Source organism: Caloenas nicobarica, chromosome 1, assembly GCF_036013445.1.
Source record: "Caloenas nicobarica isolate bCalNic1 chromosome 1, bCalNic1.hap1, whole genome shotgun sequence".
NCBI lineage: Eukaryota > Metazoa > Chordata > Aves > Columbiformes > Columbidae > Caloenas > Caloenas nicobarica.
This window is the reverse complement of record NC_088245.1, coordinates 59,319,740-59,347,586: the sequence shown is the minus strand read 5'-3', so window position 1 is coordinate 59,347,586 and position 27,847 is coordinate 59,319,740. Positions and strand designations below refer to the sequence as shown.

Here is a 27,847-nt window from a genome sequence, read left to right as displayed (position 1 = left end):
ATGACAGACCCTCAGGTATGTGCTGGTCAGGGGAAGCCCAGCCTGTCCTTTTCCATTGAGGAAATCTTAAAGAAACCTTCTGCCAGCACCGCCCTGAGCAGTGAAACCAGGAACAGAAGTAACTACGCCGAGAGACCTCCAGCCCTAAAAGCAGGGTCACCACTGGCCTTTGGTAAGTACCAGTTATAACACTTAGTTAAAATGCTCCTTTCTTTTTAACTTCTAAAGCTATCCCATATGATTATGTAGAATTTTTAGTCTTCAGCTTTTGTAAAAATCTGGGATTTCCCTTAGCGGGTACAAATCAGTCATTATATCTACAGAAATAATCTTTACAAATAATTTGCTTCCAACCTTGCAGTAGACTGGACTCTGCTGCCAGCCTTTGGTGACATTTTCTACATTATGAAGCCCCAGTGTCATTGGAGATGTGGGTATGCAACCTGAAATGTTATTGCAGGTAGCTCTCCAGTAACAGTGAGAAGTGCGTACGGTAAAGAAATACAACATCCTGGCGTCTTTCCCTTTTAAAAACAACACTCTTGTTATATAATAATAATAATAATAATAATAATAATAATAATAATAATAATAATAATAATAATAATAATAATAATAATAATAATAACCCGTCATAAGGAAGGACAGGCATTCAAATTCAGGAAGCAGTTCTAAAACTGCTGCAGCATAATGAAGTTGTTGGAGTTTCACTTATATCAAGAGCTGACCGTTGTCTGGAATTACAGCCAAATCTCATATCAGAACCATTTTCTGATAAATTTGACCACTCATCCTCAAGCAGAAGAAATGGTCTATAAGGGTAATGGTAGCTAAGGAGCATTAGAACTCAATTGCTGGAACAAGAAAAGAGAAAGCATTTGTGTCTAATCATTTCTCCTTATCATCAGGGACACTAGGTCCTTTCATGAACTAAATAAAACCAGCTAGTAGAAAACTAGCATATCTTCAGTCTTAGCAAACCAGCAAGTACCTTAGCCTTTTTGACTTCAGTTTCCTCAATTTAGTTACTTCAGCCCTGAGTGAACCTTTACCCTCACAGAAATTGTCTGGTTTTCGTTGAACAAAGACCAATGGCCAAAATTTTCCGAATTTAGTATTTCTTCTTTTTTAATCTACATCTTCCATGAAAATGAGGTGGTTTATGTATGTAAACACACCCACTTAACTGAAAAATGACCTGTAGTTTTGACAGAAAATTTCTGCTTACCTCTCACTCAACTGCTTTTAACAAAGCTTAATGCTACACTTTATTTTCCGTAGCACAGAGACATGTTTTCATAGATCAGGACCCCATTTCCCAGGACACTGGATGAACCATCCAGTAGTAAGGGAGAGAGACTTTTTGCAAAAACCTGGCAGACCAAGTAACCATTGCTTATTTGGATAGTTTCGGATCTTTTTATGTCCAAACTGGATACCGACCTGGACTGGAAAGCAAACAAAGCCTAAACTGGTCAGGAAACTACAGTGAAGTGAGCACCATACTCACCAGTATAACATTAGTCACCAGCTGGGCCTGAGCCCTGTCCCTCTGACTCTGCCTGTCAGCCGTGCTTTGCACAAGATTAGCACTTGCTTGTTCACCTCGGATGCAGGGTAACTTCAGTTGCTCTGTAGGGAAATTGTTTCCTGACCATGGGGCAGAGGCAGCCCACAACATATCTCACAGCTATGGGAGCCCCAAGCACTGGGGCTGAGCATGCAAGCGCTGCCTTTGTGCCAGTACCTGTGACTTTGCACAGAAACGTGTGTATGAGGAAAAGGGACAGTGTGATGACAAATTTTCACAGAAACATAGGATAACTGAGGTTGGATGGGACCTCTCGAGGTCATCTGGAAGTCCAGACCATTGCTCAAAGAAAGGGCAGTTTCAATGATAGCCAAGGTTGCTGAAGGCCACAGCTAGTGTTGTTTGGTTCTTTCACCCCTGGTACTATTGGAGGACTGCAGCATTTTGAGGTTTCCCAAAGCTGCCAGTGCAGATTGCACCTGAACAACAGCAGACCCAGGCCATGTTTCGAATATAGTCCTGAAACAAATGAGAGCTTGGTAGGTCGTAGAGGCAGACAAGGACCTCGCTGATGCTGGTGCAAGTGTAATGGGGCCTATGTGCCGATAGAGCCCAGGTGCCAGGTTGCCAAGGGGGGAAAATGCTGGTGTGAACTCTGTGGGAGTGAGCTTTTGTGAGCTGAAAGACCCTTCCAGAGAGCCCACAGCAGTTATTTTGTGCCACTGGATCTAAAGTGAGACAGATAACACCACTGAAAATGAAGTCAGCGTTGTTCATAACATGAACCATAGAGCTGCATTTAAACAACAGGAGACTCTTCTCTGGGAACAGAGAAGCGTGGCAGAGATGGGACCTTTTTATATTAAGTCTCTTTTGCGATCAATATGTTGAAGCCCTGTTTCACTGTGTGTCTCAGCTAAGCGTGCTGCTCCAAGCACAAGGCCTGACAAATCTGTATGCAGGATGTGGCAGGTTCCTAGGATTGCATGACTGCACTGCTAGTGCTGTCTCATCCCAAATTGCTCCACCTGAGAGTACAGTCAGTTTTTCACCTTGAAAGCGATGCAGGCAGAACAGCCAGGCCTTGCCTTTGACTTCACTTCATCACCTAGCCACAGAGAGACTGTAGCTGTAGCAAGAGAATATAGTGACTCTTCTCTCCCCTGCTAGAAAGCAAGGTTGGATTAATATACTTGAGGCAATGTAAAATGCTAACTAATGGAAATAGTATATACACATGGAGAATCACTGAACTGTCACTAGAGCTGGGAGAACAGGAAAGCTGTAGAGATACTCCAAAATGTTTTTGTGCGTTGCTTTTGCCATTGATCAAGAATGTTTAAAAAAGAGAATGAAAATGAAGCGTTTTCGCTGTTGGTTTCTTACTAACACCAAAGAGATACCTAAGTTTATTACCCTTTACTTTCTCAGCAGAACTGCCAATTTTTGCAGATAAGGTTTATTTATTTCAGAAGTGCAATACCCTATGCTGTACATCTTGGGATAATTGCTGCATTTCATCAAAGTCATGCAACTTCATGCCATATAACACTGGCATTAAACAAGTTGAGTAAATAGTCAGCCATATCTAATTTGGCTCAGTCAGTGAACTGAAATGAGCTAGGGAACTTGTTGGAAATTCCAGGATGGGCCACAAATTCGGCTTCTTTCCCAGAACAGTTCAGCAGCAGCAGAGAAGGAAGTACTACAGGTCAAGGCTGAGTTATATCTTACTGTGGATTTTAAGAACATTTCCCACATCCCATGTGGTATGTATCTGGGCCAAGCTGTGATCCACATGAGAGCAAGACCTGGTACCCCACACATACTCGTGTCTACCATAAGTTGAATACCCAGGCCAGAAATTGTCATCCAGCTCATCTACTGATTTAGGCAGTCTATATACCAAGATCATGATTGTCCTGAAGTCTAAATCTAGCCATTAAAAGCTGAGGCGATGGGTAAGACCAGAGGACCAGAAGATGCAGATTATCAGAAATGAGGGACAGACACAAAACTTAGCCTGGAGTCCTTTCCCAAGAAAACCCAGGGATGCTGAATCAGATAACTTTTGGAAGTTGCTTCTAACCTGCATTATTTTATGACTCTTTAACAAAAACAAACAAAAAGATGTTGTGTACAGTGCCAGCCTCTCACAGAAAGCTGAAGCAGGACTTGATCATGTATGAGAAGATTTCTGCGTCCGACTCCTAACTCCACAGGTTTTTGTGAGTTTAATTCCAGTAGGACTTGGAATAGGAGTGTGCAGTCTTCTCAGGAGTGTGTGACTTCCCAGTTGCAGCATTAGCCATTTGTGAGTTTACTGCAGAAACACAACTACCGGATGACATGGAACTGCAGCTGTTGATCTGAAGTCTACTGAAGTCTCTGAGTTTTTGAAAGACTCTTGCCGAGTTAAAAAAAGAGGAATACTAAACAAAAAGACATTTTAGTATTCACTCTATGCTTTCCCCTCTCTTCTTTTGTCACAGTCCCTAGAAAGGGTAACCATGGCCTTTACAAGGGACACAAATAAACACCTAGCAAGTGCTGATCTCCTCAGTGCCAACTCTTTCATTTTAAACAGAGAAGACTAGCAATGCTATTTCAGAAGAAATGCTTCTTCTGAAATCCCTGGGAACTTGACTTTAATGTGCTTGAAAGTACATCTGAAATAATTGTTCATTACTCCCCCAGTTTCTGCCAGTGAGGTTCCACCAACAGGAGGTCCTTTATCAAGTCAAGAAGAGCTTGGGATGAGGAAGTTACACCTGGGAAATTAATAGCAAAAGCAGTAACAGATACGGCCATTTTGTCATTCTGCCTGCGTTATGCCCCATTATGTTAAGGATATGCAAATTGATAGGAATATAACTGCTGCTTCACACACAAATGTCAATATGGTGATTGTTTACTTCACCCTTAGCAACACCCCACCCAGCTTTATTGCAAAAGAGGAAACAGCTGAAAGAATATAACTGAACAGATACCACCTGGCTCATATCACCAATTCACCCCATCTATTACAAGGGAAAACAACCCACCTTAAAAAAAAAAAAAAAAAAGTATGGAAGCAAGGGAAAAACAGCACAATAAAAAGCTGTTTGCACTTCACAGTGACAGATTCTGTTCACAGTCTTAGTAAGACCCTAAAAATCATAAGCCTTATGCCTACAATAGGTCTGTTTCTCTCTAGTGATTGCACAAAAAGGCTTAAATGGAACTTAGGTCATTTGAAATAACCTCCTGCTTCCAAAAAGAAATCTTACTATCTTGCCTGAAACTTCCCATGCTTTCCTACACAATTGAAGGTCAAGCCAAAAAGACCCTTTTGAGCCACAAGTCAAAGTCATTTCTATGCACAATAGTAACTAATATCTCATGTTGTGCCAGGCTGAAATGTCATTGCCATCCCTGGAAAAACCCAAAAAACCAAAAAAACAGAAAAACCCACCTGCATTCCCTGGAGGAAATTTTACCAGATGGCAATTCATAGGTATTTTTTTAGAGCTCTCTGCTGGAGTCACATGGATATGCACCAAAAAAACGTGGCTGGCCAAAACAACTACCACTTCAGACAATCTCTTTGCTTGTTCAGGACAGCAACGAATAGAGCAGGCTGCAATGCAAACATTACTTCAGGATATAAGCACCATCGATTCTGTAACACATTCGTCTTCGCAGGATCCCATCAAACAAGGCAGCACAACTAGTCCTTAATTTAGGGATGGGGGATTGAGACAGAAATCCTGGGCTGAGAACCTATGCCAACACTGGTACCCTCTGAGTTCTTGAGCAAATCGTTTAACCCCAGCCCCATGCTAGTGACCACCCTGTTTGTCCTTCTCCTTTATCCCACAAATGTTTTTCAAAACCTCACCTGTTTTCCCATCAGAAAACTCAAACCCAGTTAATCCTAAAGAAACTAAATGTGTTTCATTTTGCACAATATGCCTCAAACACAGAGGCAGACCTCATACCAGGTATTTAAGGTCAGTATGGCTGGACACATGCAATTGTGTTTAGAAGTTTACACAATGATTGGTGATAATTTGAAAAGATAACACTTGAACAACCATATTTTATTGACATGAGGCTTTGGCTAATTTCCAGAGCTTTTGTAGCTGCATTTTCTTGATGTCAGTGTCAACCCTCCATAAAAATCCTGCTGTGTGGGCTTTTACTGAGGGCAGAATTGTGCACTTTGTCTCCAGATGTTATAATTATCATTGCTCCAAGGCTGATTACAAATAGAACTTGTTATTTCTTCAGAAAATAAAACTCTTGCAAGTCTAAAAAGTTAAATGCTTTGCCAATTCTAGATACTGCACCAGAAGTAATATATATATTAAAAAATGGAGTGTCTTTCAGTACAACCCATTGGGCTTCACACCTGCTGCTATTTAGAAAAGAGAGGGGAAAGGGGAACAGCTGCAAATCCCAGAGCCTAGATGTGAGTGACTGCTCAGGAGTACAGTCCGTTCTTGCATTAAGATTCTCATGTTCTTTGGTTGCAATAGCAGAGAAACCTGTGCTGTTACATTTGCTTCAGGGTAATGCTAACCATGGAACCTAAATTCCCCAGTGGGTTCATTATGCTTATGTGTTGCCTCTTACTCCACCTTTCCAAGTAAAGAAATCCAGGCATGAAAGAAAACTAGATTGAATTCTAGGTTTGCCATTGAAGCAGCATAGACCCAGTTATCTTGTCTCTGAAGAATCAAGCCAGAGCCTTGATTGCATCTACCAAAGGTAGAGCATAAAGCACTCAGAATTGGGGCTTATGGTGAGGTTTTAATGTAGAAAAGAGTGGGTGGGAGAATGGGAGTATTTGGTATACCTCTCCTGGGATGCTAAGAGCCACAGACAGCCCACTGCCTTGAACCATGAGGCTTCCCAGCATGTTATACTTCAGTGCATGTCTTCGCAAAGTCTGTTTACCTTTATAAGGAAGAGTAAGGGCTCATACTATATTCACAAGGGCAGAAAACTAATCTGAAAAATCTTTTCAATGCCCCTGCTACACACAGAGATGATGGTGTTAGTAATAAGGCAACACCATGGCAGAAGAAAGATCAAGGCTTCTGTGACCAATTTCATCACCATGCAGGGCCAGGTGTCCTAGCACATGTCACCACTGGTTACTGCTGAGGCTACCTTCAGCTCCCACTGAGATGGTTTATAATGCCCATGCTCAAATCTAAACTAATGTTATGTCTGCACTTCATTAAAATGGGTCAATATGCACCTCTCTTATGTTTGTCCTGTCCATAAGAGCATGCAGGTGATTTAATGAAGATGAGTTGGCTGTCAGTACCCTCCTAGATATCACCAATGTCACCTGTCACAAAGGCAGATGGGAGGTGTTGACAGCCTGGGAAAAGGCTGCCTTTAAAATTATCTAATGCCTAAATCTGAGCATCAGGCAGCACAGATGTAGAAGAAAAACAAATGGACCTGAATCGGGGAAGACACTGACCTTTAGCCTATTCTCTGGCCTATCTTCCTATAGGATAGATGTATCTACAGGGGTATTTAAGAAACGAACAGATTTTTTAAAGCATTTGGGATCCAGCAAATTCCACAGTGATCTTACCACAGATTTTCAGCGCAGCTCCACATCTACTGTACTTCTGAGTTCTTCAGAAAAGGCAGCCACCGATTTGTATACTGACAGAGAAGCTGAGCTTTCTTGATCATTTGATTGTGTTTCCTTACTTCTATGGTCCTTTTTTGAATATCTCCCACAAGGACCATTCAAAGTTTTAAGGTGGAAGAAAGCAGACAACAGGCTAGATTTTGGGGATCTTGCCCCTGCAGCATCGGGTCATCCTGGCATTGATGCACAGCACAGAAGGTTTAAGGCCATTTTACATATGATCAGGTTTGAATGGTAAAGTGTCTGGACCACACTTCTTTTTTCACACAAAATGAAAGGTGTGCTAAACAATGGTTGCTTTATCCAAAGCTGTCTTGTGCTGTGTCCTTCGCAGATTCCAGCAGCAGGAGTCAGTTAGACTGTGAGTTACCTTCAGCCAAGATGCTTCTCCCTGCCATGTGTGCTACACCCACGGTCAGGGCAAAGAAAGGGCAGGCAGCTCACTGCAGGAGACCTAGTGACAGCTCAGCTTCCCTCCTGGGTGAGGACACAGGACATGAACACTTGGAAGGCGAAAGAAAACACGAGGAAGAGGAAGATCGGCTGTGTGATTTCCCAGTGGACCATCCACCTCATGGTGAGTGCCTCTGTATCCCAGAGTACCAGAAAACACAGCCGGTATCTTACAGTGATGTACGTGGCAACACCTACCAGCAGACATCACAAATATTTCTACTGCTAAGCTCCTGGCTGAGTCACAGGGATGGTTCTTTAGTCACACCATCAAAAACATGGAGACCCACCATTTGAGCTAAAGATCTAGCTCAGGCCTGCCAACCTTACCAATTTTAGTAATAGGGACTGCTTTAGGTGTTCATTGCCCTGCCGCTTGGGGTGGCAATCTACGGAGTTACCATGTTCAGCAGCCTTGGTCCCTGTGTTGTGCAATGCCCATTTTCCAGGAAATGGGCATTGCACAACCCAGGCAGTGAGGCTGCTGAACATGCCAAATCAGCTCGATGTGTTCAGTACCCCTTGGACCCACTGCACAGGTGATGAAGAGTTCATGAGCATGCGCACAGGCAAACTGTTGAAGTGCAGTAGGTCTGGCACACAGGATGCATCAGGCACACTTTTCAAGCCCGGCCATGTTGGTAGGTCTGCTGATTTCATTAGTCACGAGCACCAATAAACAGCAGTCTATCGCTTAGCCAAAGCAAAGGACAATATAAATATACCTTGCCAATATGTTGCACAGAGACTTTAAGCTAAGAAGGATGCATGGTACCTGAATAAGACAAGTTCCTAACAGACAGACTGCAATTTATTAGTAGCACGTGACAAAAACTGCTTTAAGTACCTTGATTTTTAGGAAAGGCTAATAGAGATGATTGTACTACACTACAGAAAACAGGTTCTCAGCAGCAGCAGTAGGGTGTTTCCTGCATACTTTGTTACTATACAGTTCATTCTGAAAGAAAAAAAAATAAAAGGCGATTTCAATTAAGTCCATTGAACAGCCCTAAAGGGCTGGTGTGACCGCAGATCCAGGGTTACTCAGCTGGCTTCACTGTGATCCACACCTCTTCCTTGGCCCATACTCTGCAAGTTGGCAGAGGAAATACATTTGAAACAAAAGCCTTGTTTCTGCTGCTGCTATAGTATACATGAGCCCTGTGACAGGCTGCTGTCACCTCCTCCTACAGGAGATTATTTCTGTCTTGATGCAGAGAGAAGCCTTGTAATATAACTGGACATTTTAGCCTATCTCTGCCCTGTAAGCTGCAGGCAGCTGATGGCAGCTGGGCAATATCACGGTGCCTCCTTGCAGAAGAGCCAGGGCAGTATGTGTCTGCTACTCAGAGCTGCCTGTGAGTGCTAAAAAGGAATATATTTCATGCAGGAGGGAGTCACACCAGAGATCACACTGGAGCTGGGAGGTGGCTTTCCCAGGGTGACAAAGGAGGGAGGTGGGTGTCCCAACTCAGCACTTAGCCTCATTGACCTGCACAGTGGTCAATACCAGCCTCATCAGCAAAGCAGGGGAGGAAACATAATTATCTGCACAAAACTGAGCCGAGCCGAGCAGGTGCTTTCAACGACAACTTATATTTTAAAGGCATTTTAAACAAAATCCCTCTGTTCCCTGGTGGCAGTGGGGTTTTGAAACCAAGCAGAGATTTAATGATCTGCCATTTTCTAGGCTACCGGTTCCTGCAGTTGCTGAGCCTTTGATAGAAACTGGCTGAAGGAGGGGGGAGGATCCTAAAGCATCGGACTGGCATTTTCCCCACAGTGCACAAACAATGATGTTTCAGATCCTGTTCACGCACTGTGTCATTCTTAGCAGAGAGCGAGAGGCCTGGGTTTAAAATCCTTTCCAACATCATAAGCTTCAGCTTTCTTCCTCCACTTTGTGTTAGAGGGGAAGAGCTGGCATCTCTTTTTCTCCTGCCTCTGGCTGTGGCTGGTGTCACCTTCCCAGGACGAGGCTGGCACCAGTGCCCACAGGAGAGATAAACTGGCACCATCCTTGGGAGCAGTCTGTAAACCTTACAGCTCGAGCTGATAGCAAATGGACTTATGTTTCCATATCTGTCAACTCTGCAGTGCTTCAGAGGTACTTTCGGCATGATGGCTATGGGACAGTTGCGGGTTCTCTAACAAGGCACCTGGTCAGTGCCAGATGCCCACAGCATTTGCCATGGAGGTGTCCCCAAGACCTGCCTCACACCCACACTGAGGATGCCTTCAACATGCACCCAGGGAAATGACACAAACCTCAGCAGTGAGAGAGCTTTCTGATGTGACAGACACCAGAAATGCTTGGCTGAGTGTTCCCTCATACCTTTCTCACAGACTTCCTCCATTTATCTAAAACACCTACATAATTTGTGAGGAAGGGCTCTGACTAAGCATATACACCTGTGTAGTTGTCAGGGAGCAGAAGAAATCAAGCGTGCTATGCAATCACCTTGGAGGCAGGAGGGCTGGAGTTTGTCTTGTGCTTTTTTGGACAGGAGGAGAAAGATTATGAGGAGGTCATGACAATATGCCCTTCATGGGCATATTGAGATACTAAGAGCACCTGACTGTGACTCTGAGTGTGGATTTGGAGCATATTTCCAGGCAAGCCAGTAACACTGTAGTGTTCCTAAAAGCTTGATTTTCCCACAAAACAGCTTCTGTGACTAAGCAGTTTAGAAATATAGTGTCATTTAAACTAAATAGATTTATACCCTTATCATTATCACAAATCTTTTATAGGAAGCAGTGCCTCTTGCACTTTGAACTTATAGGCTGCATTGTAAGCAAAAAAAAAAACAAAAACCACAACAACAACAACAAAGAGAAAAGCCCTCATATGCTAGAGATATGCTGACAGTAGCATATAATTTTGCTAAGCCCCCATTTGAATTTTGAAGTCTTTGTTCTGAATGCTGGGTGCTTTCTGGAGATCATCTAGTACAACCCACCTGCTAAAGCAGGTTCACTCAGAGCAGATCCCACAGGAAGGTGTCCAGGTGGGGTTTGAATATCCCCAGAGAAGGAGACTCCACAACCTCTCTGGGCAGCCTGTTCGAGTGCTCTGGCACCCTCAAGGTAAAGGAGTTTTTCCTCATATTCAGATGGAACCTCCTGTGCTTCAGTCTGTGCCCGTTGCCCCTCATCCTGTTGTTGAGCACCACTGACAGGAGCCTGGTCCCATCCTCTTGGCACCCACCCTTGAGATATTTATAAACATTTATGAGATCCCCTCTCAGCTTCTCTTCTCCAGGCTGAACAGACCCAGTTCTCTCAGTCTTTCCTCATAAGAAAGATGCTCCAGATCCCTACTCAACTTTGCAGCCCTCTGCAGGACACTCTCCGGTAAATCCTTGTCCTTCTTAAACTGGGGAGCCCAGAACTGGATGCAGTACTCCAGGGCAGAGTAGAGAGGGAGGATAAACTCTCTCGACCTGCTAGTCACACTTTTCCTAATGTACCCTAGGATACTATCGGCCTTCTTGGCCACAGGGCACATTGCTTACTCATGGTCAACCTGTTGTCAACCAGAACCTCAGCAATGCTGCTTTCCAGCAGGTCAACCCCTAACCTGGTCTGGTGCCTGGGGTTATTCCTCCCTAGGTGCAAGACCCTACACTTGCCCTTGTTGAATTTCATCAGGTTCTTATCTGCCCAGTCCTCCAGCCTGTTCAGATTATGCTGAATGGCAGCACAGCCTTTTGCTGTATCAACCACTCCTCCCAGTTTTATATCACCAGCGAACTTGCTGGTGGTACACTCAGTCTCTTCCTCCAGGCCATTGATAAATAGGTTAAACAAGACTGGACCCACTACTGACATCACAGCAACACATCCATGTAAACCTGCAAATTAAGTACTGACCTCCCACTTTCCTTTTAATTCCTCTGTTCTGTATGATGCTCTTGGGACTTGACCAATTCACAACAGCTGAGCACTGGAGCCTGAAAGGATTACATGTCCCCATGCCTGCCTGACCTACAGCAGCTCCAGTTGGAGACTGCCACGTACGAGATCTCAGCCTAGTTCAGACCTCATGGGCAATTCTTTTGCAATGTATTTTACACAAACTGAGTTTGATTGTACACATTTGTGTGTGTGCACCATAATGATTTACATCCAAAGGCAGTGGATAAGTGTGCCCAGCATTACACATGGGTCATGGTTCCAGTCCCCTGCTCCAGCAAGGGAGTAGTCAGTGCCCTGGAGAAGCCAGATAGCAGCATCACCTTAAGACACCAGCAGATGCCACATCTTGTGGGATTTCTTCTCTGAGCAATAATTCAAGCACAAGGTAGATCAGGCTTCCATGAATCGAGCTGGCTAGTAATTCCACCAGAAACTGGGGTTTTCAGGCCATAGAAACAACTGGACAATGTTATTTCTTGCAGTTCCTATCCCCATTATTCACTGTAGAGGAGGCTGCCATAATGAGTCAACATCATCCAAATATTTCCATAGCAGAAATCCTCTGCACATTGCTGACTGAGAGCTCAAGGATCTTGTTATTAATCTAATAGTTTTATAATTACGATAGCATCTTTGATCCCAAAGCATATTAACAAATTCTGGTGGTAATTATCATGAAGACAACAAGAAATACAGAGATTATCTCAGTCCTGGAGAATTTCCAGTATGAGTCATGTCCCCTCTGTATTAATGCCAATTTCAGGCATATTTAGCTTGGTGTTTATGTTTTCTCTGAAGCCATAAACTCATTTGTACTGTTCATTTGTGGACAATATGGTCAAATCCACGTATCCCTGTGAAACAGCATGGTTTATCTCTCGCAGACCAGTCTTTTCCCCAATATGCTGACTTATCTTAATGCATTTATAAAACACCCAAGAGACAATGAAGCACTGTATAATCACAGTCCCAGATAAATATCGGTTGCCCAGAATATGCCAGTGGGACTGAGAGAAAGGGCACAAGCATCCCATTGTCCTGCATAACAAAAGAAAGCAATAATAAATGAAAAGGGAAAGCAGGAGGAAAAACTAAATGCCTATATATATAATTTTGCTGCCATTAGCTGTCTTAGCAGTCTTCTGTTTGTCAGTGTGAATAGTCCCTGCAGCCCTGTGTCTCTGAAGTGCAGTATTGCTATATACATTTAGAAATGCAGCAGACCATTGACCTTGTTTTGGTGGGTTTATCTGGGCTATTGTTGAAGGCTGGTTCTTTGTTTTCCTTCTTCTTTGAAGAATGACTGCTTATAGTCACACCCTGGATATTAAATGAAAGGCATGAAACCCAATTCCTTTACTCCCACCCTTCAGACTATGTTCATACAAAGTCTCACTGATGTAAGCACTGAAGAAAGCAAAGCTGTCAGCAGTTTAGGGGAACTATCATAAATTCTGTTTCTGTTGCTTCTTCATTTTTTATATTTTTAAAGCAAATATTAGCATCCAATGCTTTCTTCCAGCAGCCCCTTCTTTCCTGGGAATTTTGGATCCAAAGGTTACATTACACAGGACCCAGAGGTTAGTTTGTTCCTGCTAGTCACATCTGTGTGATGTGACCACTCGAAAAGTTGATGGCATGTCTTGATAAGCTTATTTCAGAGGTCTTCCAAGTACTTATTGGCTTCTCGTAAATTGTCTGAGAACTTTCATTACACCCCTGGGATTCGATACTTTTAATTACTGTTCTTTAAAATTGAGGGCAGACCTTTTACCTACTGTATTAGCAAGCACTTCATGCTGAAATGGGAAATAGCAGAGACTACACACTAAAATAACGATGGAATTATGCTTTCTTGGAGGGAGCACAGACTCTGAGGCAGGGATGTAAACAAGCATGCCTGATTGATGTCTAGAGGTTTGCAGGAACAAATAACCACAAACAGGAATTAAGTAGAAAACAAGCTGTCTGTGCAACCTGCAATAATCTCAGCGTTCTCCATGGGCAAAAGGCTGTTTTCTGACAAAGCTGGTTGACTAGAGAGCATGGGGAGAGTGGTGGGGACCCTGTTTTCTCCAGTGAAAACTGTTATTGGATTAGGCTGGTCACTGCTCTCTCATGTTTAAGGTGAAGTTTGGCAGTGGATGAACATTCACAGATAGTAAGTTTCAAGCATGAGATTTAGCTGAATGGGGAAACTACACATATACCTACCCCAAATCCACTTTGACCTGAAGGAGTTCATGAAGGTACAGGTCATTTAGCCTGAGTACAGATCAGATATCAGGTGATGGAGACTAACACAGGCCCATGTCAGTTGGGGTCCCTCAGACCATGCCCTTCGTGCTTCTTCCTCCAGATATTTTGCAGACCACTGGCTGTGCCAGAGTTATGCACACCACCATTTCAGGGCAGCACTGTTTGCAAAAACTGTTCTCTCTCTCTTGGCAGATAGGAAGGGTTAAATTCATCAGGGGCTCAGGTTGATGGTGAGCACCCTCCTCCACAACGAACTGTCCACATGAATGGTTTCATACATACCATCTGCTCCTTGCCGATTCCTCTGACAAGCAGACTAAGAAATTCCCCTGGCCGCTGCCACACAGCTTGCTTTAACAGTTTTCTGGCCTGGTATTTTTAGCATTCCTGCTCACACCGCTTCAGGTCTGTGCCTCTCTGCATTTCAGCCTTGCTGTCAAGCAATTAGTCACTGAACTCTGTGCCAGGGTGGAAGCAACTTGGACTGAAGGGACGGAAGTCAAGCCTTTAAAAGTTTGAGTCATGCTGCTCTGTCTTATCTTCTACAATGCCTGAATGGCCAGCAGCTGGATGCTAAATGCTGCATTCTGCTAGCAGGAGGCTCTATCCAGAGTACATTGTACCCATCCAAGCAGGATCAGTCTTGCTGGCTATGCCAGTCCTTCTTAACAAAGGCTAGAAAACCACTTCAATAAAGATTAGCCACATCATCACATTCCCACCTAAATATTGAAGCAGAAGATCTTTTGCAAACTGGGAGCCACCTCTTTAACTATGAGAGGGACTTCCATGGGCACAATTCTATATACAGACTAGCATGTTTTGTCCTAATGCCATCAGCACTCTATAACAATTCTTTGATAAAGTTGCAATTGTTTTTGCTGTCGGCTTGGCTGCACGAGCAGAATATCACCACGACAGATTAATATTCAAAAAAGCCAAGGGAAGGAACTGCCTGGGATACCCACATACCTGTAGTTGGTTGCATTAAAAAGAAGAGAGGTACTTATTTTAAAGGGGCTAAAAGTGAAAACCAGAACTTAACCAGATATAATGAGGCTCTTTTTCAATACCCCTGAGTTTCTTTCTGAGAAACAAATGGTACAGTCAACTTTGTTACACAGAGAAAAATACATATTTCTGAGGATATGTAGCTAAAGCCACTTGCTTAGATTACTGCATTCTCTCTTCTTGTCAAAGAAGAAGCAAAATCTTTGGATCTAGTTATCGCATACCATGAGAGGGTGTCTGCCCAGAAATGACAAAGAGGATTGCAGCAAGATAAACTCATCCCACTAGTTTTCAGCTACCTAGATTGCATACTCCAAAGCAAATATGTGCCAGCACTGACTTCCAGCCCTTCTCTTGGATTTTTATTTCCTTATCCCTCCAATGTATGCACCTTTGTAATGACACCAAGTGGGCTTGATACAGTCTTAGCCTGACAATAGGCAAAGTGCAAATGGGAGATGCAATTGCAGAGATCTCACCAAGGTAGCATTTGTCTATGGGTTCAGGTACAGAGGGCAGCTGGAAAACAGCTCTGCAAGGTGTACTACAGGCTATTTAGCCTGGAGAAAAGGAGGCTGAGGAGAGACCTTCTCACTCTCCACAACTATCTGAAAGGAGGTTGTAACATGGAGGGTGTTGGTCTCTTCTCCCAAGTAGCAAGTGATAAGACAAGAGGAAATGGCCTCAAGTTGTGCCAGGGAAGGTTCAGATTGGATATTAGGAAAAATTTGTTCTCAGAAAGGGTTGTCAGGCATTGGAACAGGCTGCCCAGGGAAGTGGTTGAGTCACCATCCCTGGAGGTGTTTAAAAGATGTGTAGATGAGGTTTTTAGAGACATGGTTTAGAGGTGGACTTGACAGTGTCAGGTTAATGGTTGGACTTGATGATCTTAAAGGTCTTTTCCAACCAAAATGATTCTATGATTTTATTATTTGACTACAACAGACTGCAGTCCAGAATTAATTTGCCCAAGAATGGCATTGCTGAAGCTGGGTATGTTTTACATAGCTAACTCAGGTACAAGCACTAGTCTTTGATATTGATTTGCTCATACCTCTAATAGCTCGTGATTATGTTATACCGGACAGTGGAAACAAGCTTTAATATGCTAAGCTAAAACTGTGTAAATAAGCAATTGAAAATCAAGCTCCCTGAGCTTAAACTCCCTTTTTAGGAAATGAATGATGAGAGACCTTCAGACCATGCGGATATTTGGAGGTTAGAGATCACATAATAAAGTAAGTTAGGAGGGTCCTCCAGAGACCATCTTGTCCAACCCCAACTCTAAGCCAGGCCAACTTAAATTAGATTGCTTAGGCCTTTGTCCAGTCAAGTTTAGAATATCAAGGATGGAGACTTAGCCTCTCCAGGCCCACGTCGGACTACATTCATGGTGAAAACATTTTTTCCTATTATGTAATCAGAATTTTTCTTGCTGCAACTTGTAACCATCAATCTCATCCTTTCACTGCACACCTTCAAGAAGAATCTGTATTTCTACAAAGTTCCAATGTTTCAACTTTCTCCAAGTCTGACCTAGTAATAAAGCTAGATCTGCAGAGGACAAATGGAACCTGTTACTGAATTTAAAGGAGCTATACTGCCTTATCAACATGAAGAATCTGGCCCTTCCAATGCCAACAGTAAGGCAATGTATAGACAGCTGTATCTCTAAGCATCTGCAAATGCTGACATATTTAGCTGCCTGGTATTTTCAGGCTTGGTTTCAGCAGTCAGCTAACCTGCAAATGACTTCCACAGAGCATAAAAGCACACTTGAATATCCCCAGCTTTTACATAGAAAATAGCTCAGGAAACTCAGACAGAGTCTTATTTCCCCAGAGACTATAGAGCCACGTTTGTAAAGCCAATGTTACACTTCCAACACTTTCTAGCCTTATATCTTCCACCCACATTCTTTATTAGACTGCAATTCTGAATGCTGTTGTTTGCTGTGGGATCTCTAAGCTAAGGTCCCAAGGCAAAGGGAAGTATCAAAGCTACAGTCAGAGAAAGTTTCATCTTGCAAGGGAAAATGTCAACATATAGCCCTAGATTTTTTGTATTTTTTCATAGATTTTTTTAGGGGAAAAAAATAGAGTTACTTATTACTTACAGAAAAAAAAATGTGCTCTTTTACATTTCCTACCGGCAAAGCCTTAATTAGGTCACAGGAGTCTATTTTGTTAGCAATTTAATTTCATTTCCAGTTGAAATCAAAGCCTGTCCTTCAGTCTCTACTGGCCCATAGCTGACCTCATGTTGTTATATTTTGTTTAATCTGACGAGTTTCAGCTTTGAAAAATCTGGTTTCAGTAAGATTGACACTTCTGAGCACTGTGTAGATCCTTCCCTTACATAAGAGTTTTGTCTATAAAACGGTTCACCTCTCAATAACGAAAAATGTGAAGGATGTAAGAGTGAACTGAAAAGGAGTTTATTTTGCCCATCACTGAGTTTTCTGGGTCATTTTCATACTGAAGAAGCTGGTATGAGACACCAGAACCTCACAAGCCTATTTTCTCTGAAGCCATGCTCTCTAATCCTGGACACTTCTTAGCTGCCAGTGGACACAGTACAGTAAGATCTGGCAGATCCAGTTCCCATCCCATCTCCAGCACAACTGGGCCTGGCAATGGGTCTGTCTCTCAGGTACCATAAGATGGCCCAGCTCAACTAAAAGTTTCTTCCCAAACTTACACCAGCTGTGTTCTTTGTAGGATAGACAGTGCAGCTCCTTCTAGACTCATGATCTTGGCTACTGAATGTGTTCCACACTTTGGCCCTGTAGAGATGGTATTGCATGGTTTGTAACAGCTGATTTCTGGAGTCTATCTAGGCTGACTAATCCAATGGACTCTGCACTAAGTGTCCTGCCAACACCCACAACTAGTTAAGATGGTAGACAAGGACAGATATCCACTTTATTGTCTCTGTCTCCAGTATGTATGAACATATTGTCTATGGAGAAGTCCTGCAGCTAGCATGACCTAATAATTCAAACCACTCCTTTCTAACCCAGGTCGTATTCTCTGGGTTAGGCACTAAAAATCTTGGCCTTGGCTTTGATTCCACATTATGAAAAGGAGATGATGGCTGTCATCTTCTGTGCTCACAGGCAAGAACTAATGATCACTGTTTGTATGGTGCCTGCTGCAATGACATCTGATATGGTTGGTCTTTGGCATTCACTTCGGTCATACCATTTCTCTAGAGTCTATTTAATATATGAGACAGAAGAGTTTATACTGAGCTAAATCATTATTTGCTATACTCTAATGGAATACTAAAATACACTTTTAAAAAAAAATCTCTGATGTGACATCTGAGATTTTAAAATGTTGACAGTTTCTTTCTTGCTTTGCATAGTCACGAAATTATATTTCAGTTCATTAATCTAATCCATTTTAGAAAAACTATGGGGCTTTTTTTGCTAATTCAGAAATCTTCCAGGAGGTAGTCAGGTTTGTCCTCTTTCTCCTGGAGGCTTTCTGATTGCTAGAAGGTACACAAACTGCTTGGGCATACAAAACCTGGCAGGACAAGAACCCTGACAGCATCCCAAATGTTGACGTACAGTTGGGACTACAGGAACAGGGATGTGGTCACAGTTTGAGCTTGGATCTCTTGCTCCACTCAGGAAATTTTGGAGGTGGACTGCACCTTCTCCCAGATTTGTGGAGCCTATCTTCTACCCTAGATCGAAGCAAAAGCTCAGCTCAGTGTTCAGGGAGACAGGACATCTCAGGGAGGCCTCCATTTTCTGAGAGCATGACAAGGTCAGGGCAAACTTCACTTGTTATTGGGATCTGCGTTATGAATTGCCCTGTGCTAGAGAAATATAAATGCCATCTGTTGCAATGATACAAATATAGCAGAGAGATTCATTAATGTATGACAGAACATGATGTGCTCGACAAGATATCACCTTCGTACTCAATCTCACCTGTCTGCAGCATCTCCCAGGAAGATATGGAGGCCCGCCCCCCACAGAGAAGTGTGAGGAGAAAGAATTTCAGACAAGAAACACCATTATGAACCATTATCTTTATCATATCTACAGGGGATGTATTGTTCTGAGATTCATATTCTCAGTACTGGCATTTCCCTCTTAATCCACATAACAATAAATCCCCCTTACAGTCATCTTTTGAGAATGTTCAAGTAGATGAAACTTTGAAATCATGGCTTCTTAGGAGAGAATGTCCGTTGCTATCTTCAGCATAAACACACAAAAATATTTCTCATTTCAGCTCTCTGCCCCAGTAGTGCCAGCAAGATTCAATGTAAATAACATTTCTCCTTCATGGCTGAAGCTGGTGCTGCAGTCTAATGAGTAGTACTTTGATAAGCTGGTGAAGAGTTTAATGGTATGGATTTAACTATGTTGGACATCATCTTTATTAGGCTGTTTCTGAGGTATGAGAGTATTGACAGTGTTTACGATAAATGACGTTCCTCAGTTATTCTTGCATGGCTGGTTTCATTTCAAAGTACCAGCAAGGTTTAGAAAAGATGAGATATTCACAATGGAATATATTCACTTACTGGTCCCCAGATATTGTGTCCTAGGCATCTTCCTACCAAGACAGTGGAGAGAGTTTTTTAGTCCTTATTTTCTGTGTCAACAGAGTCACAAAGAAGTTTTGATTACAGAATGAAAAATGTCATTTTCTGGTTGGCACAGAGCCCAATTTATATTGGCGAAGGTGTTTAGTTACTTTTTTTTACTGATTCAGCCCCCAAAAGGAAAAGTTTATGCTAATGGTTGAACAAAAGTGGGGGAGGAAGTAGCAAGTCTCTTTGAGGGACTAAGCTAACCTTCTCTTGTTAACCGTTCCCATTAGGAAGTGTATGCATCTAGTTACACACTATGAATTGGTAGTTGTCATCAGACCGTGAAGACCAAAAGCAGTTATTCAAAAAGGTCATTTTCTTGAGCAACGTCGTGTCATTGCCAATTACTTCAGGTCACTGAGTAGCAAGCTTATCCTAGTCATTACTGATATTAGAATTTTTATGCTCCGATCAGACTGCAGTTTTCCAAGCTCGGTAGAAAAAGCCCTGTGACTCACAAAGCTTGGGCCATGGCTTTTTGCACTGGTCATTCAGTGTCAGGTGGAAGATACTTCATATGTGTACCAAAGAGGATTCCAGCCTTGGGACGAGGCTGAACTCCATGTTCTGCAGATCAGCTGCCACAGCTGCCACTTCTGCTGTTCCTTTCTCCTCCTTCTTGCAAGACATCAGCCGTTCAGCATCATTTCAGAGCAAGCTAGACCTTATTCTAACTTACACCAAGTGGCATAAAGAGTTCATGATCTAAATAAAATACCCTGGTGTAGGAGGACATTTTCAAAACAGTGTAGCAGTGCTGAAGGAAGACTTTAGTCTACTTCACAGTAGGTGAGAGCATGGAGCAATCTAAGAGCCCCCTTAGGAATTCACAGCACCCGAAGTTCTCCATATTCTGCTCCATAGGTTTTAAGGCCTTGTAGCTCTTAAGGTTAAGCTTGTTTAGAAAATCTCTACACCACAATGGTGCAGTCAGGAGAATACCATGACTTTTCTTTGTAAGGTAACATTTTTAATGCCATTGTCACACTGCAGTGAAACTGCTGGCTACCCCTAAATACTGTCAAAGCAAGGTATGGGAAGAGAGAGGCAGTCGGTCAGGCTGGAATGGTTGGCTTCGCTCCACAGCGTTCACACGCTTTGGCTACTCTTTGATCTTGCTGGCATAGAGGAGGAGTAAATTTGTCAAACTCAATAGCGTGACAATGGAATGTGGTCATACCTTAGAGCTTGAGGAAAGCTTAGTAAGAACAGTATGACAGGAAAAGACAGGGATGGAAAATTTATGAGCTGAATAAAAATGGTGACTCATTACAGGCATGAGAACAGCACCAAGACAGAATGGAGTATCTTCTCCTTCATTTCATATACACTAAGAGTTTCTTCACAAACAGTTAATAAGGGATCATAAATAACAACAGATGTGTACATGTGATGGACAAGAGCAAAAAGGGATCAAAGGTTGGTCCAACACTAAAGTACTTTGATGACAAACCCATTGCAGGGCTAGTGTGGTTAAAATTAGAATACATAGGGTTCTGTAGCTTTTGACACACAGTGGATTAATGGGGAAAATGGGCACTTTTGACTCACTCATTGAATGATAAAGGAGTTCTTTCACATTCATTGCTGGGTCAGGAGACAGTCACCTATGTTAAGTAGATTTCTAGAAGGTGTTGGAGGTGCCATTCCAGCTGCATAGCAATTTAGAGGAAATGCTGGATATCTGAACCTTCTTGTGGCCCTGTGGCCTTTTCCTAAAAAATGTGATACACCTTTCCTTATTTCCACAGTTGAGAGGAAAGGGAAACGGAGAATTCGGACAACATTCACAGCAGAGCAGCTCCAGGAACTGGAGAAGATTTTCCAGGTGACTCACTACCCAGATATCCATATTCGCAATCAACTGGCAGCAAAGATAAACCTCCCAGAAGCCAGAGTTCAGGTACATTGTGTCTCCAAAAGTCTATGCTTACTGTACCAATTCTTTGTTCAGAGCACTTTCTTAATAGTTTATGCCTTGGTGACAATGGTAATGAAATACCTGACCTCTCTGTTACCTTACAGAAGGAGCCAGTATTACTGCTCTCCTTTTACACATAGGGAAAAAAGCATTTGTCACCCAGTTGGGACTAGTCAAATGGGATTCATCAAAGGGTTAACGGGAGCTTTAAGCATCCTAAATGCATAGCAAATAGGAGTTACAGATGGTTATGAGCAATCTGTTGGACTCTGTAGCAACAGAGCGGCCATTTATGAATATATTTATTAATCATTTATCAACCTTTTATAGACTAATGTACATCCAGTGCAAACTGTCATCCACATCCATCTTCTACAGGGTCTCAAAAAAAGTGAAAATAACTGCCCAAATGAAGATGTTTGCTTACTGTTCTGTATTTTAATATCACAGACTATGAATGCCCTGGCTGTAATTTCAGTGCATGAAAACTAATCCAGCTCCCTCCAGCTGTAATGCAGTCTTGCTGACTGAGCTCAAAATTGACCCCAAATGTTCATTGCATAAGAAATCTGCTACATTGACATATCTATCTATATATATATAGATATAGACATATAGATATATATAACTGTGTATTGGAACTTGGTGTTGTTTACCAGGCACTGATGTGATTATTTTTGCACAAGGCTGTTTCTATACTTGCCATAATGCTAGAGTCATCGGCGTACTTCTATGCACATATCTCACTCTAACAACCAAAGTTCAACATAGAGCAGTTTATTGACTATGACATGCCTGGGACAACCGACTAACCATGGTGATATTGCCTCATACTTAGGTGACAGGGAAAACTGGAACAGCATACCTATAATATGCCCATTAGTGATATCACTGCACCCACAATGCATTTCCAATGGTATAAAGCACAAGCTGGGTTACCAGTCAGTGTTCCCAACACAACAGCAAATCACATGAAAGAACAAGACAATCTTCTGTTTAAAAAATAATTTATGATCTGAAGGGGAAAAAAAAAAAAAAAAGAAAAAGAGATATCATGGGAAACATCAACCTGAGATATACACAAAGGAAGTTAAAAGCACCTTGTGTATGAGTTGCAGATGGCAAATACCCAATTCAGACAGTGTTATGCACGACATAGGAAATTCTGCATTTGACCTCATCTTGGCTGATAAACTGACCACAGAACTAAAAATTAATAGTAGCTATGGTACAAGTTGCAATTTGTTGTAATTTTGATTGATTTCATTTATCAAATATAAGCAAAACAGAGTGCAGAGAATATGTATATGCTCTTGGTAGTTTGAAATAATAGTTTTGACAAAGCAAAAAGCAGTATAAGTCAAATCACTTCAGTGAGATAATTTAACTGGGCAAAAAAAAAGTGAGCAGCCCTTGGGCAACCAAGCGAAATGTTTCATAACTTTGCAAAAAGGTTGTGTCCTCCAATCAAGAAAGAAAGCTATGATTGCTGTGAAACTGTTTAAGTAGGTAGATGGAATTATATCCCTGCATGTGTGCATGCCTACATGCAACACAAAATGAAGAAAGATGGATGAGTAAATGCTAGGGGAAAAAAAAAATAATTATAAAAAATGAGTAAGCAAAGCAGAAGGATACAGGTCAAAGCTTTGGTGAGAAAAATTAGGGATCATCAGAAACTCAATAAAAGTCCATTAAGAACAAACAAAAAAAAAAGTGAAAAATTATATTTATCTGTTGCTTTATAGAAACAGTAAGACTGTCAAGGATAATGTAGAAATGGCAGAGATGTTCGGTCGTAATTTCTGCTCTATCCTTGGAAATACGTTAGGTAAGGTGGTAGTATCACATGATGATGATGAAACACTTTCCATAAGGACAATGTTGAGCAGCAGCTGCTACAGACAGATCTATTTAAACCCAGACATCTAGGTGACTTGCTTCTAATAGTTCTTAAAAAGCTGCTTGAGAAGCACTTTGGGTCATCAGTGTTGATATTTAACAGTCCTGGAGCACAAGAGAAGTTCCAGGGGCCTTGAAGAAAGTTAATGTTATGTCAGTATTTGAAGGGTAAACAGGATGACCAGATAATGACTGGCCTGTCAGCCAAACATTGATTTCTGGCAAAGCAGTGATAAAGATGATATGAGTCTCAGTTAACAAAGAATTAAATAAAGGGTAATATATTTAATTCTTATCAACATTGGTGTATGGAAAATAGATGTCATTAAACTCATGTTTTTACAATGAGATTATTGGTGACAGTTTTAAACTGAAAAATGATAGATTTAGATTGATTTAAGGAAGAAATTCTTTACTATGAGGGTGGCAAGACACTGCAACAGGTTGCCCAGAGAAGTTGTGGATGTCCCGTCACTGGAAGTGTTTAAGGTCAGGTTGCACAGAGCTTTGAATGACCTGATCTAGGGAAAGATGTTCCTGCCAATGTCAGGAGGGGTTGGACTAGACAATCTTTAAAATATCCCTTCCGACCCAAATCATTTTATGATTCTATGGTTCTATGTTCCTGTGTATTTGGTTGACAAAAGTAATAACATCGATGGCATGTGACTGTAAGGACCTTGCCTTGGATCAAGAAAACAGAGCAGATCAAGATGGCACGTGCTAGTAGACAAAACGCTATGTCTGCAACAGGTGTCCAACTGCAAATGAGGACATTTCAAAGGTAATGTCTCACAGGAACCATTTACTGACACAAAGGTGAATTTGGACTATATAATCAGTAAAATCTTTAACGATAGTGCAATTAAATGGTAAGAAGATTATGGGACTGGAGAATAACTAAAAGGCTGATTCTTTAGTACAGCAAGTTCCAGATCATTGGTCATGTGTCTGCAAGAGAACAGCAAAGGGGCAATCTCACAGAGCAAAAAATGGAGGCAGTTCCTACAACATGGGGCACACCAGCCTCCCTCTGCACTCTGTTTTAGTTCTTGTTTCCTAGGACAGCTTGCTGACTACTGGGAGGACAAAGGAGCCTTTGTGAAGTCTCAGGAAGGATTAAGCAAGCACTTGTCCCTGGCTTAAGCACCGGCGTGACTTTCATGAACACACGTTGGAATACTGTGTTCTGTCTCAGTGCCATAGCTCAGGAACACTGGAAAAATGGAGATTAGTAGCATGCAGACAATAAATTATATCAGTATCCTGTTATCTGTGGTAGACAGAGCATGGAGAAATAGTTTTAAATCCCAGTAAAAGAAATTCAGAGTGGGCATCAAGAAATCATTTTAGGGGTAAGGGTGCTGGAGATCTGATTGAGCAAAAAAGAGCATTTTGGTCTGTGAACACAGCTTTTCCTTTATTTAAAAAAAAAAAAAAAATCCCTGAAGTGAGGACTTGTTCCATGTGCAGACTTTGGAAGGTGCACTTCAGAGGCTGAATTTTGGCTTCAGTTCCCCTCTCTGCCCTCAATCACTTTGTTGGTGTTAAAGAGGAGTCATTTTTATGCTGCTGTTTCATCCTGCATGGTAGAAAGGGAATGGAGCAGTTCATACAGATTAAGCAGTTCTCAAACACATGCAAAGCCAGATAAACAGGACTGTCCTTTCAGTAACCTCAGATACTGCTAACTACCAGCAATATAACAGAGGGGTCCTGACATTCCCATTACTTCCTAGGCAAGAGTTGAAGAAATAATTGAGCTGCTCATTACTGGGTTTAAGATACATACATATTTACATCCAGCAGCAGCTGGTTTTGATCAATAACACCTTGTGTTCATGTGAATCACTTGCCTAGAAAGAACGTTTACATTCAAACAGTAAGTTCCTAAGCCAGCTACAAACTACAATGGAAGGGGGATTCAACTTTTCACAACAATGCAACAAGATGCACTACTGTGGCTCATACTGCACCTCACCCAGAAACCAGACAGGTCAAATCAGCTGCCACATGAAAGAAGCTCCCTTGAGAAAATTAGTTATGTGTTTTCCAGTGCCAAAGAGATCGCAGATAACATATTCAGACTACTGAGTGATTTAGAAGGTGGCATCTCCCTGGGACTTTTGCTTATATTCCTCACATGAATTTCAAAATGTTACCAGCTAAATATAGGAAGAATCCTGTTACTACATTACCATGAATGATGCATTTTTATTGCAGCCCAGCAAAATATCTGGGTGGGTCTTTTCCCAGTCTTGGGAAACAGGTTGAAAGAGCCCTATCATGCAACAAATCACACTTCCTAGGGAAAGCAGAATGTCATGTGCCTTGACTGCTGCAAAGCTTTGACCACGAATGGGTCTGCTTTCCCAGAAGAGCCCTGGAAGACCTGCTGCACCCCATCCCACCGTCTTTCCTTGAACAAGGAGATCCTAGCTTCTCTGTGAGCTGCGAGAGAAAAGAGGCTGTCATGATAGTGCAGAGATCCCACAAGCTATGCAAAGTGCAAAAGGTGCTGTGTTGAACCCAATGTTTCCCTTCAGGTTCAGTCCCTGGCTCTGCTGAACTGAAGGTCCATGTTTTCTGATGCTTACTTAGGCAGTAGGGAAAGTAGATGGATGTGAGCAGTTCCTCCTTCGTCTCCTGTTCATTTCTGGGCATTTTCTTTCTTGCCTGTATCCAGATCTGGTTCCAGAACCAGCGAGCAAAGTGGAGGAAACACGAAAAATTTGGCAACTTTGGTGGCCTTCAGCGTCTGACAGAAGCTGACTTCATTCCTGCTCCCAAGTCAGATATCACAGTGAGTATCAGAAGCTACATATAAAGCCACTGAGGGAGAGAGCGTTATCCTGCATCAGGTCACCTCTTCACGTGGGACTATGCCAGAGAAGGAGGACTGGAAAAGAGAAAAATGGCAATATGATGAAGATAAATCACAGCAAATGCAGTCAAATAACACGTTTAGGAATAAGTGTTTCTCATTAAATGAAACCTGTTCTGTGAATATGACATGAGGTTTCTATTGCAGGATGATCCTTCCCCATTTTACCATGAATCACACTTTGGATCAAAATCTTTACCACCTTTACCACCACTTTCCTGAACAAGAAGAAATATCACATCTGCAACTATAAAGCCATGCTCCTTTATAGACAGTCAGTATTTCCTTATAATGTCCAGCTTTGTCAGGCTGACCAGTGCTTTTTGCCCTTGATCCATGTCCTTGCTAAGTCTAGGACAGTTAATGTTATCTGGCACACAGACTCTTCCCTGTCAGGAGTTTTTCCGTGGCTAAAACAAAAGGTATTTCACCCTGCTTCCTGGGTGACAGCACATCACCAGGTTTTAGGGAGTCTATTCTAAACTTTCCTTCTTAATTACTGAGCACCAGGGAAACAAACAAGGTTGGTCGTAAATTGTATCTAACTAAAAGTCTGTATTGACTCACCTGAGACTTCATTTTTATTCTTGAAAGGCTCCTAGCGTGACGCCAAGAAAGCTCACTGCTACCGTCCCTGCCGTGGGATACTACTCACCGCTGCAAGGGCAGCTGACAACTGCCTGGCTACCTAGCACGTTCTCCTTCATCCCCCACCACTTGGAGCTGCTGCCTTTCCCAAAACCGCACTTGCTCTTCAATGTCCTCCCCTCTTACGGCACACCACTACCCCACAATTTGGAAAGGAGCAGTATCTGCGCCAGCTCCACATAGAGGAGCATATGGGGGAGTGGGAGACTTTGGGGGCATGCTTTTCTCACTCGTGACTATTTTGGGCGTGTGCAGTTCCTCTCCTCGAACAAGCCTACTGGGACGATGGGTGGTCTGTGGTGCGAGGTCAGCTTGCTGCAGGAGTGCCACCACAAGTCACCGCAGCCTGGCAAACATGGGCAAGAGCCACCATGGACCAGGAAGGAGATCCCCATCTGCCTGAGGAGCAGCGTGCTCTGTAGAAACCCAACCGCTCAACTGAGATCCTCTCCCTGGGAGGACGGAGCACCAAACAGCCCTGCAAAAGGACTAGAGTTTTACTTAGCCCTGAGATAACGCTGGATGACCCTATTGAGCTGGTGTCTTGGGGCAGGCAAGATGCCTGCAATGAGATGTGCGTAGCCCCAAGGCACAGCCAGAAGGTCTTTCCTCCGCAGGTTTAGGTCGCTTTCCTCATACATTCTGGTCCTCATGTGCTGGGGGGTGCAAAGCACATGTTTAGGTCAAAACCCAAACTTTCAAGATACTTTTTTTTCCCAAGTAGTCAATGAGGGAGAGGAGTGAGTTTGATCTGCTGTCTGTGGCTTTGACTTGAATAAAGGGGCACAAACACAGCTTGAGCTGAAATACAACAGTCTGAGAGGGGTAGCAGTGCTGAGCCCTGGATTTGGTATCATGAGTCCCTGGGGGGAAGAGAATTCTTCAGCTGGTTAATTAAAATGCTTATGAGGAAGCCTCTCATTTTTTGACCTGAATTAAGAACACTCAAAAACCCCATCAGAAACAATAATGAAAAGAGACAGCCTGAGTTTAATCTGCAAGACATAATAGGATGGTATGACCCCACAGTTTAGTTTAATT

At 42.5% G+C, this 27,847-nt stretch overlaps 1 protein-coding gene across 1 annotated transcript; it reads left to right on the top strand.

Annotated features, from left to right (window-relative positions):
* ISX (intestine specific homeobox) lies at positions 1-26,989 on the top strand. Its single transcript, XM_065626684.1, has 5 exons — positions 1-172; positions 7,525-7,767; positions 21,203-21,354; positions 25,961-26,077; positions 26,753-26,989. The coding sequence occupies exons 1-5, from the start codon at positions 1-3 to the stop codon at positions 26,987-26,989; spliced, it is 921 nt and encodes a 306-aa protein (XP_065482756.1).
* The last annotated feature ends 858 nt before the right edge of the window (positions 26,990-27,847 follow it).

What these genes read in the sequence shown, in the direction of transcription:
- ISX (XM_065626684.1), top strand. Translation starts at nt 1, where the DNA reads ATGACAGACCCTCAGGTATGTGCTGGTCAGGGGAAGCCCAGCCTGTCC. An exon ending in AGGGTCACCACTGGCCTTTG is followed by an intron (nt 173 to 7,524) that starts GTAAGTACCAGT and finishes TGTCCTTCGCAG; the next exon opens with ATTCCAGCAGCAGGAGTCAG. An exon ending in TCCCAGAAGCCAGAGTTCAG is followed by an intron (nt 21,355 to 25,960) that starts GTACATTGTGTC and finishes GCCTGTATCCAG; the next exon opens with ATCTGGTTCCAGAACCAGCG.